The sequence below is a fragment of the Equus asinus genome, chromosome 23 (assembly GCF_041296235.1).
Source record: "Equus asinus isolate D_3611 breed Donkey chromosome 23, EquAss-T2T_v2, whole genome shotgun sequence".
NCBI lineage: Eukaryota > Metazoa > Chordata > Mammalia > Perissodactyla > Equidae > Equus > Equus asinus.
Genome location: NC_091812.1, coordinates 27917057 through 27934980, shown reverse-complemented (window position 1 = coordinate 27934980; position 17924 = coordinate 27917057). Strand labels below are relative to the sequence as shown.

Here is a 17924-nt window from a genome sequence, read left to right as displayed (position 1 = left end):
GGCAGGAGACATGAGATAACAGCAAGCGCCTGCCCCTTAGTATCTGTGCTTCTTCTCCTTTTCAATATTGACAAAATATGTGTCCTAGTCTTGGCACCTGAAAGTACTATCCATAAGAGTAAATTCCCAAAGGAAATAAAGGGGCCATGGTCAGCTTTCCAGAAGTCTTCATTTTTCTAGACATGTCAGTAAGGAATTTCTTCAGTGTTGTTGATCCCCTCACCACAGCAATTCCTTGAGAATTGATTTTCAGAAAGTCGCTGAACGCTCTGTCTGTGTGGGCCGTCTGGAGCCCCTCAGTGCCTCCCTGTCCCGGCTGACGGGCACTTGCTGGAACTCCTGTGGAGCACAGCTGTTCGAGGAAGAACAGTTTACCCAAGCATCTGCAGGTGCTGAGCCCTGGAAGGCAGGCAGGAGCACTCAGAACTAGTCCAACTTGAGCTTCGTGCCCCATTAGCCCAGCATGCAAGCACCCCTGGCAAGCCAGGTTGCTAATTTAGTGGGTGGGAGCCCTGAGTAAACAGAGCAGGCCTGGAATGGACAAATGCTTAGTTCTTCTCTTCCCTTTGTTTTCTCCTGCCCTCCCACCCTTTTGGTCTTCCTCTTGGCCTGAACAGCCTGCCTAACAAGATGCCAAACTGAATCATCAGCCCAAATGGTTTACTTCTGGGGAGGGTATGGTGGTGTGGCAGGTCGGGGGAAGCTTGCTGGGCTTGCGTCCCTTTAAAATGTTTTTCGACAAGGGCAGCTTTGAATGTAAGCCTTTATTCTGTGACAAATTCCAATTCTTCCTATGTGAAATTTTTCAAACCAAAGCCTGTCCCATCAGATCCTTCCTTCAACTGTCTTTGTTAGAATTATGAAAAGCTATCTTCCTTTTTGACCCCCTAAGACTCCCCCTCCCCCAACTCATTGAGTTTTCTGTTTAGTTTAGCTGTACTGGCTCTCTGTTCCAAATTTTGGCCTCTGACTGAAAGCTGAAACTTTGCCTCCCTTTCTAAATTTGATTACAGATGAATATCTCTGCTTCTAATTATGGTCTTAAGTGGAAAGAAGGTACACTTTCTAGTCTGCAAAACCTATAGGGTTCTATAATTAACTATGCTTAAAATGCAGTGTTTCTATTTGAATCATATTCGTTGCTGCCCTACTGACATGTTCAACGACAGACTATCGGCATTTGTAAAGTGTCATGCTATATAAATGCATCTGTGGCTTGCAGTAAAAATTACACTTTTGCAGTCAAAGTTTTGCTTACCGGTAACACCTCACCATGAGAACCCTCTTCCTTCATTCAAAAGAAGGCACCGCCTTTGGATTTAGAGCTGGGTTTGTCTTGATTTCACCAATTTTTATGTTTGATTTTGGAAAAGTGATTCTGTCATCTAGAAAATAGACATAATAGTATCTGCCACACAGGATTGTTACAAGTATTAAGTAAGATAAGCAGCTAGTCCTTAGCACAGCTCCTAGCATAGTAAGCACTTAATACGAGCTAGCCTTTATTTACACAGTGCTTCCCAGAGCACCTGGTGAGTGACTCTATCAAACACAGATGTCTGGGCCCCTCTCTCAGAGAGTCTGACTCTGTAAGTCTGGATAAGGTCCATAAATTTGCATTTCTAATAAGCTCCCAGGTGATGCTGAAGCTGCGTATCCACAGACCACACGTTAAATAGCACTGTTTTAAAAGATCATCTAGCTTTTTCGTACACATTCTTTTTTTGTGTCATCGAAAGACTTGTGAGCGGTATGCTGCTGGATGCTATGGAAGTGATTTACAAAGGAGTTTATAATATAAAACAGATACTTAGATAAACCATCTACTATGAAATGGAGTAAATCTTCAAGAAGATTAAGAACTTACATCATATACCCACAAGAAGGAATGCATTTTTGGGTTGGTGAGTAAGTTAGTAATAGTATGCATATTGAAAGTTTAAAAGGAACTCATCTTTTTAGGTATTCCAAACCTCTAGAACCAGTACCTTTCTCTCAACCTTTCTTAAAGAAGTGATTTAAGTTAGAGGAGAGAGGAAAACCAACTAGTATGTTTTAAATACCCTATTTCAGAAGCAAATTATCTAAAACTTACTGAAGCCAAACATCCAAAGGAAATCAAAAACTTAATTATAATTGAGCCAAATGAGTGCTTCAAGCACTCTATAAGTTCTACCTTAAATTGTGATGAAGCACTAAAAATATAAATTAAAAAATTAAAATTAGAGAGAAGAAAAAAACAAAACTTCCAAAAATATTGGCCTAATGTCTAAATCTGTAGTGAACATAAATATTGTTTGGGGAGTAGTGGATGATTCTGAAATTAAGATCTATTTGCAATTTTAGAAATAATTATATGATAACACATAGCTGTCAGTATTTATAAAATGTCTTGTTATTTAGTTACCATAACATCACAGAAGAATGTTGTAGCCTTGACACATTGGCTAGACTCTTTAAGTGAAAGGAGGCAAAAAAAAAAAGCTTCCAGTAATTATGAGTTATTTCCTGAGTTAATTCCTCAAAAGGATGTACTACTCTTAATGGCAATCTTTTCTACCAGGCTTCATCCAAAGTAATTTATTTGAAAACCGCTCACAGGGATAGGGCAGTGGGGCACCATTTTAATAACTGGATGCATAATTTGTGCCACCGCATGCATATATCATTTCATCGAGCACATGATTATGAAGTTGACTTTGACAGAACAGGGTTTCACTGCAACAGGAGATGAGGATACGGGCATGGAGTTAATCTACTCCAGCTTTCAGCACGCTGGCCCCGCTTTATTGACATTTTATCCACACTAATCATGTTGGCATGTGTCTGGTTTCTTCACTGTTGGCACAGCACAGACGTTCAAACTGGGCATTGGACTTTTCAGTTGATAAACAAGAGACCACGCAATTAGCCTCTCCCTAGCAGGTGTCCAGCGGTTTGACACTTCATTGTCTTTAGCAAGTATGTTCCTTGTAACACAAATCTAGTCTACTAGCAACATTACCTTTTGTCATATGCGGGTGATGCAGTATTTTTCAATGTTGCAGTGCTAAAAATAGGGAATATTTTAAGTATTGAATCAGAATTAAAACAAAGAACAGGGTGAGATTAGAAAAGTGAATGCCCAGCTGGTTAAAACAACAACCCCACTCAGTGTCTGTTTCTTTCCCCATCAACTCTTGTAGCAAAATGTAATGATTGTGTTTGGCTGCATTTTAATTCCTCTCTTCAACTTTTATGTCCACATGAAATTAATGATCATTCCAGTTCTACATAGAGTGAGGAGGCCAGGGTGGGAAACTGCTTAGCCAGATAGACAAAGCCCATTTATATTCAGGCTTTGAAATCATAAATGCTGATTTATGAATATTTCTTCTTGGCATCCAGTTTACGTTTAATTTTTGTTCCAAATGTGATTTAAAAGTGATTGGTAGCAATGGAATGATTTTCAAAGGTGGACAGGAAAGGGTGGAAGGGAAGAAACGTAGGGTCTGCTAATCCAGCAGTCAAATAATTGACCCATGAGTAATTAAAAGTTGGCTGAGGTTGTGGAAACAAGACTGCCCCTCATGTGATGGCAGCCTCAAGTCTCCTTTGTAGTTTTTGGACATGAGGCAATGAGCCAAATGTTCTGTCTAAACAGTTTGGGAGTTGCTTTTAAGTTCGGCACTCTTGGAAAGGTATTATGTGACAAGCTATTGCTTCAGTGCCCTCAAATGGCACAATGGCCTCAGTGAATTAGAGCCTAAATTAGAAGTGTGGGCTAAGAAGTGGTTCTAGACTGGTTTCCCACCTCCATCCATTTCTGTGTCAGTGTACTCTCTTTAGTAACGTATCTCTGACAGGAAGGGCAATTTGAAAAAGCGCCTCTTCTTGCACCTCTGTGTCTCCTTTTTACCCAACATACATACTTTCTGGGTTTTATGTGAAGGACTGTGTATGTAAGTCAACTATATAATGACCCAGCAATTTCTTCCTGGCCAAGTCCAGTTTTAAGCCATGAACATGAAATGAGTCCTATTGTGGTAGTGCATGGATTGTAGGACTGCCGTAAAATGTATCATCCTTACTCTGTTGAAGATCAGTTACAGTAGGGAAACACTCATATGAGGAGCCACTATTTCCATCCCTGTTATCATCAGGGAAGGCCACCAGATCCAGTATGGTCCTCATTGAAATGCCACACCCTTCTGTCCAGGGGTAACCTTTATAGATACTATACAGATATTCTTTAAAAAGGAAAAGGACTTCCTGTCCATATAAGGTTTGAAAATCATTGCCTACCCTAAACCACGTTATGGAGATTACCAAAACATATTTGAATATTCCAGAGATCTGAGATGTTCTCCAGTAAAGAGGTCTATTCAGCTTTAACTCAGCCTTTCCCATATTTTCTGACCATGGGATACTTTGAGAATGCTAATAAATAATTTTCATTTTTCTTCTTTCTGGGGCTCAGGGACATGTAGCAGGTGATTTTCCTGTTTCTCGTTTTTCTCTTGGGAACACTGCTAAGTGTCAGTCATTTACCTAACACATCCACAATTGTGCCACCTAACTCTTCAGCTTTAGGATCCAGCTGGCATTGTAGAGGGAGCCGCAAATACACTGATAGAACACTTTTTTAAAAAAATCAGAATTCTGATATGTTAAGTCACAAGGAGATTAAACTGGTTATTTTTTTTTATTTTAGAAGGACACATTTTCTCACAATGGAAAGATCTACATGGGTGGTCAAATAATAATCACAGATTTGCTTGGTGAACATGAAATTAAAAGATAGGAGAGTTGATTCTGTGTACCGAATCGCCATCAACATGCATTTGCCCTGACCTTTGCATTTTTCTCCACTGAAGGACAAATATGTCCCAGTAATTGGACGTAGTTGATCTTAAGACAATGCTGGAGATATTTTTCCCTCTCTGTTTGCCTCTCTGCTTCTCGAATTCTTTTTCTTACTTTATTATTTTTTCAATAAAAATAATAGATGCACATAATTTAAAAAAGAAAACTACTGAAAAAATATATATCTCTTCCCTGTTACTTTCCACTCTCTAGGTCCCATCTCTATAGAAATTTTTTGGTTATTTCTTCAGGTAGTCAAATCTACATTATATGCCTATATTGACAATATGCCTATATTTTAGTGGGCTGGTTTTATACATCATCTACTGACATCTCTTTATTCTTTTTTTTTATAATTTTTTTTTTTTTTGAGGAAGATTAGCCCTGAGCTAACTACTGCCAATCCTCCTCTTTTTGCTAAGGAAGACTGGCCCTGTGGTAACATCCATGCCCGTCTTCCTCTACTTTATACGTGGGACGTCTACCACAGCATGGCTTTTGCCAAGTGGTGCCCTGTCTGCACCCGGGATCTGAACCAGCGAACCCTGGGCCACCGAGAAGCAGAACATGCAAACTTAACCACTGCGCCACCGGGCCGGCCCCAACGGCTCTTTATTCTTGATGAGGATTCTGTTTCCTTATTTTATTTCCTGCATATTTTGTAGGCCTCAGGATTATATCACAGGAAACACATAATTCCAGCTATTTTAAGCAGAAAGAGATTTCCTATAGAGAATTAGGGACTTAGAAAATCATTGGAAGGGCTGGAAAAGCAGAATCTAGGCTGGAGTTCCAGGCATGATTCCCTGACCTGGGTAAGATTGGTGGGCAGAGACTTTGTACTAAGGTATAATTTACATACAATACAATTTCACTCTTTACTGTGAATAATTGAATGAGTTTTGGCAACTCTATATAGTTCTATAACCATACACCATTACTTTCAAGAATCAAACTTTTCCATCACCCCAAAATTTCTACCATGCCCTTCCCTCTTCCCTCCCAGTCCCTGACAATGACTGGTCTATTTCTGTTTATGTTGTCTTTTCTAGAACATCATATAAATTGAATCATATAGTACAAAGTCTTTTGTGTCTGACTTCTTTTACTCTACTTAATGCTTTTGAAATTCATTCATGTTATTGTGTTTATTAGTACTTCATTGATTTTTATTACTGGGTAGTATTTCGTTGTATGAATATACCATGATGTGTTTAACCATTCACCCATTGAAGCACATTTGAGTCATTAACTGTTTTTGATGATTATGAATAAAGCTGCTTTGAACATTCATGTGGAGTTCTTTTTGTGGACATATGCCTTTACTTCTCTTGGGAAAATATTTAGGAAGGAGATTTTTGAATTATGTGGTAAGATCTGTCAAACTGTTTTCCAGAGCAGCTGTCCTATCTTGTGTTCCTATCAGCAGTGTAGATAGTTCCAATTGCACCACATCTTCAACACTTGGTACTATTAGTCTTGTGGGTAGAGTCTTAACCTAGTTTCGCTGATACCTAAATAGTTATCCCCTCTAGATTTGCTACTGCCTGGCCAGCCCCAGGCCTGGTTCCCTATGGTAGAACAATGATACATGTTTGGATCTACTAAATGTTGATGTCCAGGATGAATACAACCTCCAGTGTTGAGCTGAACATGCTGATGGATATGAAAAGATCATTGATCATGGTCTTTGGCTTGACCTTCACTGGATTTTAAATGCCATACAAAACAATGTTTTATGGTTCTCTGTCAGGCTTTTTGATCATTCCATGGAAGGATTTAAAAACTGGGAGTTCATGACTATTCATTGCTGGGGAGAACGAGCTGCGGGTGACTGGATCCTTGAAGTTTATGACACTCCCTCTCAACTGAGGAACTTCAAGACTCCAGGTGAGAACTCTCTTTCTGTAATTTGAGTTGCTGTGTAGACAATGTGATGGTGTATATTTTGGCCAAAGAGGATTTCACACTCATATATCCACGTCATTCTTTCTCAAGTGATTCTATGCTTTGAGTTGTCTGCATGTATTTCAACTCTCGAGATTACCATTTGAGAGGTAATAATTTAAGGATAAGAAATAAAGAATAAATATTTAGACAGAAGTACAAGGTGAAACATGACAGCTATTGATTGACGTTTCAGAATATAGGATCCTCATCTCCAACCAGCTTCCCTTGCTTTCTTTGTCCATAAATGAGCCAGCCTTTTCCACCTGCAGTGGGTTAAATTGCATGGTCTTAAGAGGAGATAGGTTTCCTTAGGTATCTTTTTTCTGAGTTTACTCTAAATTTAGCTTTCAGCACAGGCAAGACATTAAGCTTTGCCTGTGCCAGCTAAACTGGTTACCACTAAAGAAAATGAATGATGGTATTCTGACCCCGGTGAGGCCAAGAACTAAGGAAAAAGAAACCTTTTTTGATATGTAAAACATAGAAATTACTATGTTAACAAAGGTCTTTTCAGGTGGTCTCAGATCCTGTTGCCAATATGGCTTGTTTCCCTCTTCATGCTAACATAGGAAGCTTGTTCGTAACATAAAATAAGGAGGATACAAATGCAGCATGAGGTGGGAGATTGAACAGCTTTACAGCAGCCCGTGTAGCCCATGATGGAGCCCTACAGAGTACTTGACTCAGTAACAAAAGATCTGTTTGATAACCACCCCAGCGTCCTGACTGGCAGAGGGCACGTCTTCCGTCTTCTGATAAAGTTATCTTTCTCAGTTCTCTGTCCGTCTAGAGAAGAGCCAGGCCTGAGGGAAATTCTATGACTGACATGCAGTTCTAGCCATCTTCTGATCATAGAATAAATTACCCCAGACATTCTGTAATTAATTGTAAGGGTATGTACTATTCAGGTACTGTGGGCAGCCAGGGCCAAGGAGGCCCACCACAGAATGCAGGGACGAAGCATACTTTGGCCAGACTTTTGCCCACCAGTCAGAGAAAGTTAGACATTCTGCGAGATCCATTTTGGACCACACAGTTTGGCTATCTCTTTCCCCTAATTCCATGGTGTAGTTCATCTGTGTTGCCACAGTGGTCCCATAATGAGAAAGGTTAAAACCAGCCTGGTGGCAAGGTCACAATGGATGAGGATAACAATTTTGTTAAAGACCATCTGGGTCCAGCTCACCTCCAGCATGCACCATGAATATAATAGTTGCCAGGGTTTTATCCAGAAGTGAAATGTTGGTCAACAAGGCAGAGCTGATAGAAAACATTCAGAGAAAGTAGACCCTAGTTTCTGGATACTTCTACTTGTTCATAATCTACTTAGTTCCCAGCCCCTTCCTCTCTCTTTCCCTCTTTTCAGTTCCTGCTCATTGCCCCTGTCGTGGAGACGCACAGGATCATGGACTTGGGCAATGGCAAAGTGGTTGTGGCAAAATGGCAAAGGGCTGTGCTGCCCTGACCAAAGTTGATTCATCAGCAGATGTCACTACCTGGCTCTTATGTGTCAAGAGATCCCAGAGGAATAAATACTGTTAAATATACTATTTGTGTACCAAGAGGGGTCCAGGCATAGGGGGTGCATCATCTGTTGAGAATTTAAGACAGCTATAAAAGTGACTCTGCTTTTTATTGTCACCATGCACCAGCAATTCTAGAGAGTAACAGTGGTAAAATACTCCTCCCCACGAGAGCAGACTGCCCCTTGGGGCACATACTGGTTGACCTGGCATTTGTGTGCAAGAGTCGGGGCCTAGGAATATAAATCTCCCTGCCTTCCAGGATTTCACTCTGTCTGGAGTTTACTATGATTATCTGTTTCTGTGGTGTACGGTCCTATAAAAAGTTTCTCTCTAATTAATGATTTTTTAGGCAAGCTATTAGAAATTCACTTGGAGATGTAAAATTTTCTAGGCCAATTAAATGTTAGAATCATTCCCAAATATATAAAGAGGTTCCTGGATCCAAATTGAGTTTTTGTTTATTGGTTTTTTCCCATTTGTTTATTATTAAAATACACATTAAGGATTTTTGGAGGGGTTTTTGTTTTGTATTTTTGCACATTGAACCTATCTCCAGTTTTCTGTCTTGGGCAGATTGCTTTTATGTGTTAGCAAGTAGAATGGATTTTTTTCATTCTGTATTTATACAACTATTTCTTAACAGAATTTTGCAGTATCAGTTGTAAAATCTCCTATAGAATTTAGCAAATGGAAAAAGTGGTAGGGGAGAAAAAAGAATGATGGCCCCAGTGTGGCAGTGTTTGATACGAATGGTGGCAGGGATTCTAAGGAAATAAAATTACATAATAAGTGAAATATAAAGACACGCATTGCCCAGCAAGGATATCCCTAGTGGGCTTACGTGGTACTTCAGGAATGGCACAAAGGGAAGTAATCAATTATGAACCAACGCTCTTCAGAGCACTTACAAGAGTAAATTTTTAGATCCAAAATGATCTTAAGGTAAATGAACCAGGGTTTAGGGTAACTGATGGATTGGGTTTCCTAGATGGCCCTGTATTATATGCCCCATTTGTACACTTGAGAGATGCCATGAGGAAAAGGGGTTCTCTTCTGTATTACTACCTAAAGGCAATCAGATAGCACATCAGTTTCGGGTGGTCTTTCATCTCTTGCCACTACTTAATGTATACCACTTGAAATTCTGAGACTGAACAGTGCCCTAATTATGAAAAGCGTAGTCATTAACAGGCGTGTCCAAAGAAAAGCTGGCAGAGGGCAAACCGCATATAAACCAAAATGCTGGCCCAGAGCAAATGTCAGCAAACAATGCTGCACAGAATATGTTCATTTATAAACGTTGGGTTCCTAAACTCCTGGAAATGAACAGGAAGGCAGTATTTATACAATGGTATAAGAACACCGATTTAGATTTAGAATAGTTTTTTTTTAAATTGAGTGTAATTGACATGTATAACATTATATTAGTTTCAGATGTACAACATAATGATTCGATATTTCTATATATTGAAAAGTGATCACCATAATAAGTCTAATTAACATCCATCACCTCCCATAGTTATAAAATTATTTTTCTTGTGGTGAGTAATTTTAAGATCTACTCTTTTATCAACTTTCAAATATGCAATACAGTATTATTAATTATAATCACCATGTTATGCATTACATCCCCAGGACTTAGTTCTCTTGTAACTGGAAGTTTGTACATTTTCACTCCCTTTACCCATTTCACCCACTCCCCACCCACCGCCTCTGACAACCTCCAATCTGTTCTCTGTGTCTATGAGCTTGGTTTTTGGGGTTTTTTGTTATTAGATTTCACATATAAGTGGAGTCATATAGTATTTGTCTTTCTGTGTCTGACTTATTTCACTTAGCATAATGCCATCAAGGTCCATCCACGTTATTGCAAATGGCAAGATTTCCTTCTTTTTTATGGCCAAATAATATTCTATTGTGTATATATACCACATTTCTTTATCCATTCATCCATTGATGGATGCTAAGGTTGCTTCCATATCTTGGATATTGTAAGTAATGCTACAGTGAACATGGGAGAGCATATATCTTTTCAAGATAGTGTTTTCATTTTCATCAGATAAATACCCAGAAGTGGAATTACTGGATCATATGGTAGTTCTATTTGTAATTTTTGAGGAACCTCCATATGTTTTCCATCATGACCGCACCAACTTACATTCCCAGCAACAGTGCACAAGGGTTTCCTTTTCTCCACAACCTCACCAACACTTGTTATTTCTTGTCTTTTTCATAATACCCATTCTAACAGGTATGAAGTGATATCTCATTGTGGTTTTGATTTGCATTTCCCTGATGACTAGTGATGTTGAGCGCCATTTCAGGTTCCTGTTGGCCACTTATATGTCCTTTTTTGGGAAAATATCTATTCAGATCCTCTGCCCATTTTCTACTTGGACTGTTTGGTTTTTTGCCTTTGAGTTATATCAGTTCTTTATATATTTTGGATATTAACTCCTTACCAGATATATGATTTGCAAATATTTGCTCCCATTTGGTAGGTTGCCTTTTCGTCTTGTTGATGGTTTCCTTTGCTGTACAGAAGCTTTTTACAGAAGTACAGAAGCTCACTTGTTTGCTTTTGCTTTTGTTGCATTTGCTTTTGGTGTCAAATCCAAAAAATTATTGCCAAGACCAATGTCAAGGAACTTACCACCTATGTTTTTCTTCTAGAAGTTTTATGGTTTCAGTTCTTTAACCTATTTTGATTTAGTTTTTGTGTATGGTTTTACATAGTGGTCCAGTTTCATTCTTTTGCATGTAGCTGTCCAGTTTTCCCAGCACCATTTATTGAAGAGTTTGTCCTTTCTCCATTGTATATTCTTGGTTCTTTTGTCGTAAATTAATTGACCATACATGCATTGGTTTATTTCTGGGCTCACTATTCTGTTCCATTGATCTATGTGTCTGTTTTTATGCCACTACCATACTGTTTTGATTACTTTAGCTTTGTAATATAGTTTGAAAGCAGGGAACATGATGCCTCCAGCTTTGTTTTGCTTTCTCAAGATTGATTTGGCCTTTCTAGGTCTTTTGTGATTCCATACAAATTTTAGGATTTTTTGTTCTTTTTCTGTGAAAAATGCCTTTGCAATTTTGCTAGGGATTGCATTGAATCTGTAGATTGCTTTTGGTATTATGGACATTTGAACAATATTAATTCTTCCAATCCATGAGCAGGGAATATCTTTCCAATTATTTATGTCTTCAATTTCTTTCACTAATATCTGATGTGTGTGTGTTTTTTTTTTGAGGAAGATTAGCCCTGAGCTAACATTGGCTGCCAATTCTTCTCTTTTTGTTAAGGAAGACTGTCCCTGAGCTAACATCTGTGCCCATCGTCCTCTACTTTATATGTGGGACACCTACCACAGCATGGTTTGCCAAGCGGTGCCATGTCCGCACCTGGGATCCAAATCGGTGAACCCCCCGGCTGACGAAGCAGAACGTGTGCACTTAACCCCCGCACCACCAGGCCAGCCCCTGTCTGATAGTTTTAAGTGTACAGGTCTCTCACCTTGTTGGTTAAGTTTATTCCTAGGTATTTTATTCTTTTGGATGCAATTGTGAATGGGATTGTTTTCTTAATCTCTCTTTCTGATAGTTTGTTACTAGTGTAAGAGAGACAACAGATTTTTGTATATTGATTTTGTGTCATGTAACTTTACTGAATTGGTTTATTAGTTATAACAGTTTTTTGGTGGAGTCTTTAGGGATTTCTATATATAATATCTGCAAGTAGTGAAAGTTTTACTTCTTCCTTTCCAATTTAGATGGCTTCTATTTCTTTTTCTTGCCTAACTGCTCTGGCTAGGTGTTCCAATACTTTGTTGAATAAAAGTGGTGAGAGTAGGCATCCTCATCTTGTTCCTGATCTTAGAGGAAATGCTTTCAGTTCTTCAACATTTAGTATCTTGCTAGCTGTGGGCTTGTCATATATGGTCTTTACCACATTAAGGTACATTCCCTCTGTACTGACTTTGTTAAGAATTTTTACCGTAAATGAATGTTCTATTTTGTCAAATGTTTCTTCTGCATCTGTTGAGATGATCATATGATTTTTATCCTTCATTCATTAATGTGGTGAATCACAACGATTGATTTGTGCATGTCGAACCATACTTGTGTCCCTGGAATAAATCCCACTTGATTATGGTGTATGATCCTTTAATGTATTGTTGAATTTGGTTTGCTAATATTTCATTAAGTTTCTTCAGGGATATTGGCCTCTAATTTTCTTTTCTTGTGGCATCCTTGTCTGGTTTTTGTATCAGGGTAATGCTGGCCTTATAAAATGAGTTTGGAAGTATTCCCTCCTTTTCTGTTTTTTGGAAGAGTTTGAGAAGGATGAGTATTAATTCTTTAAATGTTTGGAAGAATTCACCAGTGAAGCCATCTGGTCCTGGTCCTTTGTTTGCTAGGAGGTTTTTGATTACTGATTCAATATTTTTACATAGTAATTGGTCTGTTCAGATTTTCTATTTTTTTATGATTCAGTCTTGGTAGATTGTATGTTTCTAGTAATTTATCCATTTCTTATAGGTTGTCCTTTCTTGATAGATAATTATTTATTTTAATATCTTATGAGCCTTTGTATTTTTCTGTGATATCAGTTGAAATGTCGCCTCTTTCATTTCTGATTTTATATATTTGAATTTTTTCTCTTTTCTTCTTGGTGAGTAACTAAAGGCTTGTCAATTTTATTTATCATTTTTAAAAACCAGCTCTTGGTTTCATTGATCTTTTCTATTGTGTTTTTAGTCTCTATTTCATTTATTTTCTCTCTGATCTTTGTTATTTTCTTCCTTGTATTAACTTTGGGGTTCATTTGTCCTTCTTTTTCTAGTTCCTTGAGCTGCAAAGTTAGGTTGTTTATTTGAGACTTTTCTTGACATAGACATTTATCATTATGAACTTTCCTCTTAGAATTGCTTTTACTGCTTCCCATAAGCTTCAGTAGGTTGTGTTTCCATTTTCATTTGTCTCAAGGTGTTTTTTTATTTCTTCTTTGATCCATTCAGTAGCATGTTGTTTAGTCTCCACATATTTGTGAATTTTCCAGTTTTCATATAATTGATTTCTAGTCATATCATTGTGGTCAGAAAAGATGTTTGGTATGATTTCAATCTTAAATTTATTAAGACTTGTTTTGTGGCCTAACATATGATCTATCCTAGAGAATGTGCCATGTGTGCTTGAGAAGAATGTGTATTCTGTTGCTTTTGGATGGAATGTTCTGTATATGGCTGTTAACGTCATTTGGTCTAATGTGTCATTTAGAGCCAATGTTTCGTTATTGTTTTTCTGTCTGGATGATCTATCCATTGAGGTAAGTGGGGTAGTAAAGTCCCCTACTATTATTGTATTTATGTCTATTTCTCCCTTTAGGTCTGTTAATATTTTCTTTATGTATTTAGGTGTTCCTATGTTGGGTTCATCAGTACTTACAAATGTTATATCCTCTTGTTAGATTGACCCTTTCATCATTATGTAGTGACTTTCTTTGTCTTTGATTATAGTCTTTGTGTTAAAGTCTATTTTGTTTGATATAAGTATAGCTACACCAGCTTTCTTTTGGTTCCCATTTGCATGGAATACTTTTTTCCATCCCTTCACTTTTAGTCTATGTGTGCCCTTACATCTGAAGTGAGTCTCTTGTATGCAGAATATAGATGACTAGTTGGGTCTTGTTTTTTCATCTGTTCAGCCACTCTATGTCTTTTGATTGGAGAATTTAGTCCATATACATTTAAGGTGATTATTGACAGGTATGTACTTTTTGCCATTTTGTTCATTGTTTTCTAGCTCTTTTGTAGTTCCTGTTTCTTTCTTCTTCTCTTGCTCTCTTCCTTTGTGATTTAATGATTTTCTGTAGTGGTATGCTTAGATTCCTTTCTCTTTATCTTTTGTGTATCTACCATAGGTTTTTGCTTTGTGGTTACCATGAGGCTTACATATAACAAGTTTTATTTCTAACAGCCTATTTTAAGTTGAAAATAAGTTAAGTTTGAATGCATTCTAAAGCTCGACATTTTTACTCCCCCTCTCATTTATGTTTTTGAATGCACAATTTACATCTTTTTTCTTTCTGCTCTTTCTCCCCAAATCCCCCAAGTACGTAGTTGTATATTTTAGTTATGGGTCCTTCTAGTTGTGGGATGTGGGACGCCGCCTCAACGTGGCCTAATGAGCGGTGCCATGTCTGCACCCAGGATCCAAACTGGCAAAACCCTGGGCTGCCGAAGTGGAGCGTGTGAACTTAACCACTTGGCCACAGGGCCAGCCCCCTACATCTTTTTATCATTATATATCCCTTAACAAATTATTGTAGCTATACTTATATTTACTACTTTTGTCTTTTAACTTTCATGCTAGCTTTATAAGTGGTTAACTTACCACCTTTACAACATTAGATTATTTTAAATTTTACTGTATATTTACCTTTACCAGTGGTCTTATACTGTCCTATGTTTTCCTGTTATTTATTCATGCCATTCATTTCAGCTTAAAGAAGTCCCTTTTACATTTCTTGTAAGGTCTGTGTAGTGGTGATGAACATCTTTAGCTTTTGTGCATGTGGAAAACTCTTTATCTCTCCTTCAGTTATGAATGACAACTTTGTGAGGTAGAGTATTCTTGATTGGCAGTTTTTTTCTTTCAGCATTTTGAATATTTCATGCCACTCCCTTCTGGCCTGAAAAGTTTTTGCTGAAAAATCTGCTACAGTCTTATGAAGGTTCTCTGGTACACAATAAGTTATTTTTCTCCTTCAGCTTTTAAGATTCTCTCCTTGTCTTTAACTTTTGACACTTTAATTATAATGAGTTTGGTATGAGTCTCTGGGTTCTTGTTACTTGGAACTTTCTGGGCTTTCTCGATCTGGATTTCTGTCTCCTTTCCCAGGTTAGGGAAGTTTTCAGCTATTATTTCTTCCAATAAGTTTTCAGCCCCTTTCTCTCACCCTTCTCTTTCTGGCACCCCTGTAATGTTAATGTTGGCCCACTGATGTTGTCACATGAGTCTCTTAAGCTATCTTCACTTTTTAAAATTCTTTTTTCTTTTTGTTGCTCTGATTGGGTGAATTCCACTGCCCTGTCTTTGAGTTTACTGTTCCTTTCTTCTGCTTCTCTAGTCTGATGTTGAACCCCTCTAGAGAATTTTTTTAGTTCAGGTATTGTATTCTTTGCTCTATAACTTCTGTTTGGTACTTTCTCATATTATCTATCTCTTTGTTGAAGTTCTCATTTTGTTCATCCATTCTTCTCCCAAGCTTGTCGGGTGTCTTTTTGAGTGTTATTTTGAACTCTTCACCACTTCTCTTCACTTCATTAAGATCTTTTTCCGAGGTTTTATCTTGTTTTTTCCTTTGGAACATATTCCTTTGTCTCTTCATTTTTCTTGACTCCCTGTGTTGATTTCTATGCATTAAACAGCTACATCTCCCAGTCTTGAAGGAGTGGCCTCATGTAGGAGATGAACCTTCTTATTAACCTTGCTCTAGCTCTTGGCTGTCTGTCAAACCTCTGTGATTGTCCAAGCAGCCTATTTTGAGTGTATCCTGGTAGTTGAGGGCATGTCAAGACCTATCAGTGTCCCAAAAGGGAGGATCTCACTTGGCACCTAGATTCAGACTGATTGGAAACCAGACCCTCAGGCAGCATCTTTTAAAGCATGTCAATATATACATTCCTGTGGGAATGCAGGCATTAGTCCCACTGGCCACCAGAGCCAGGTGATGCAGATGTGTTCCCTGGGTGACAATGGCAAGAATCGAGGCACCAGATGAGTGTACAAGCTCCTTTCCAGGAGATACCAGTGAGTTGTAGTGAGGCAGAGGAAGAGCACCAGGCTCCATCTTTGGAGAGTATTTCAGTAGGTCCCTAGATGTGTGTTAAATTAGATACCTGCCCCTCAGACCAGTGCTATGAGATAAACGAAAAGCCTCTTCCACAAAATATTTAAAAACTCTTTCTCAGGGAGCCAGCCCCATGGCCGAGTGGTTAAGTTCGTGCGCTCTGCTGCAGGCAGACCAGTGTTTCATCAGTTCGGGTCCTGGGCATGGACATGGCACCGCTCATCAAGCAATGCTGAGGCAGCATCCCACATGCCACAACTAGAAGGACCCACAACTAAAAATATACAACTATGTACCTGGGGGCTTTGGGAGAAAAAACGGAAAAATAAAATCTTTAAAAACTCTTTCTCAGGTCACGATAGCCTTATGGGTCTCATAGACACAAGTCCTGTTGGCTTTCAAAACTAAGTATTTGGGGGATTTGTCTCTCAGGTGCAAGTCTTAAAAGTTGGAATGATCAATATTGGTTTCAAACCCGTTGCTCCTCAGGAAGAAACTCCAGGTTCTTAGTTCCCTCCTGATTGTGGGTCACCACACCAAGGGGGTTGTGGTGAGATTATGTGTCAGCTACTCCTACCCACGTGGATTGGGCTTTTTCTCTTTCACCCAATGTGTAGGAGTTGCTCAGCTAGTTTTGGAGGTTTTTTCAGAGGAAATTGTTCCATATGTAGCTGTAGGTTTGTTGCATCCATTGGAGGAGGTGAATTCAGGATCTTCCTACATTTCCATCTTAAACTGGAAGCCCCAGAATGGTTTTGGGGAAGATTGGCCCTGAGCTAACATTTGCTGCCAAACCTCCAGTTTTTTGCTTGAGGCAGATTCTCCCTGAGCTAACATCTATGCCAATCCTCCAGTTTTTTGCTTGAGGCACATTCTCCCTGAGCTAACATCTGTGCCAATCTTCCTTCTTTTTGTATCTGGGATGCCTCCACAGCATGGTTTGATGAGCATTGTGTAGGTCTGCGCCTGGGATCTGAACCTGCGAACCCCAGACCACCAAAGCAGAGCACATGGACTTAACTGCTACACCACTGGGCCAGCCCCTAGAATAGGTTTTAATATTAGTCTGTCTTCTTACTGTTGTTGGGAAGGTTATCAACCTCTGTGCCTCAGTTTCCTCATCTGTGTATTGGGAATGCAAGTACCTACCTCCCAGTTGTTGTGAACATTGAATTGGGATAAAACTTACTCAGAGTGTAGTAAGCACCTGGAAAAATAAGCATCAATTTGATGGTGATTATAGATACTAATAGATGAATTAGCTGACAGATGAAGTTCACTACTCTCTGGGCTGTGGCAGAACCCTAATCTTGACCATGTTTGGATTCTAAGTATTAGGCCTAGAGGAGGAGGGGTTCTAAGGTCGGCGGGGGGGGGGGGGGGGGCGGGGAGGGGGCAGGGAGGGGGAGGGCTTGCCTTCCTACCAGTATATTTCCATGTTGGTTCTTTTTGATATGAATCTTACTAAGCTTAATGAGCTAGAGGTAGTTTTTGGTTTACTTTTTGCATTAAAGACGTTAGTTTTGTAAAGCTGAGAAATAAATGAATAAATGAGGACTAAACTAAAGTAAAATGTTCCTTGTGAGCATGCCACCCAAGGGAGGTAAAACACTTGCCTCATGTCTAAGGAACCCTTGACCAGAAAATGCTATACTGAAGCACTGTCCAGTAGAACATTCTGCAATGGTGGAAGTGTTCTGTATCTGTGCTTTCATTATGGTGGCCACTAGCCACATATGGCTGTTGAG

At 38.9% G+C, this 17924-nt stretch overlaps 1 protein-coding gene across 6 annotated transcripts in view; it reads left to right on the top strand.

The window, feature by feature from the left end:
- PCSK5 (proprotein convertase subtilisin/kexin type 5) overlaps positions 1-17924 on the top strand; it is a 444775-nt gene that overhangs the window by 252932 nt on the left and 173919 nt on the right. For all 6 annotated transcript variants that reach the window (XR_011497225.1, XM_070495324.1, XM_044767585.2 and 3 more), the window contains one exon: positions 6599-6735. Coding sequence is in view for 5 of the 6 variants with exons in the window: in XM_070495324.1 (XP_070351425.1) it covers positions 6599-6735 (137 nt within the window). In the remaining variant the exon portion in view is untranslated. The remainder of the gene's footprint in view (positions 1-6598; positions 6736-17924) is intronic.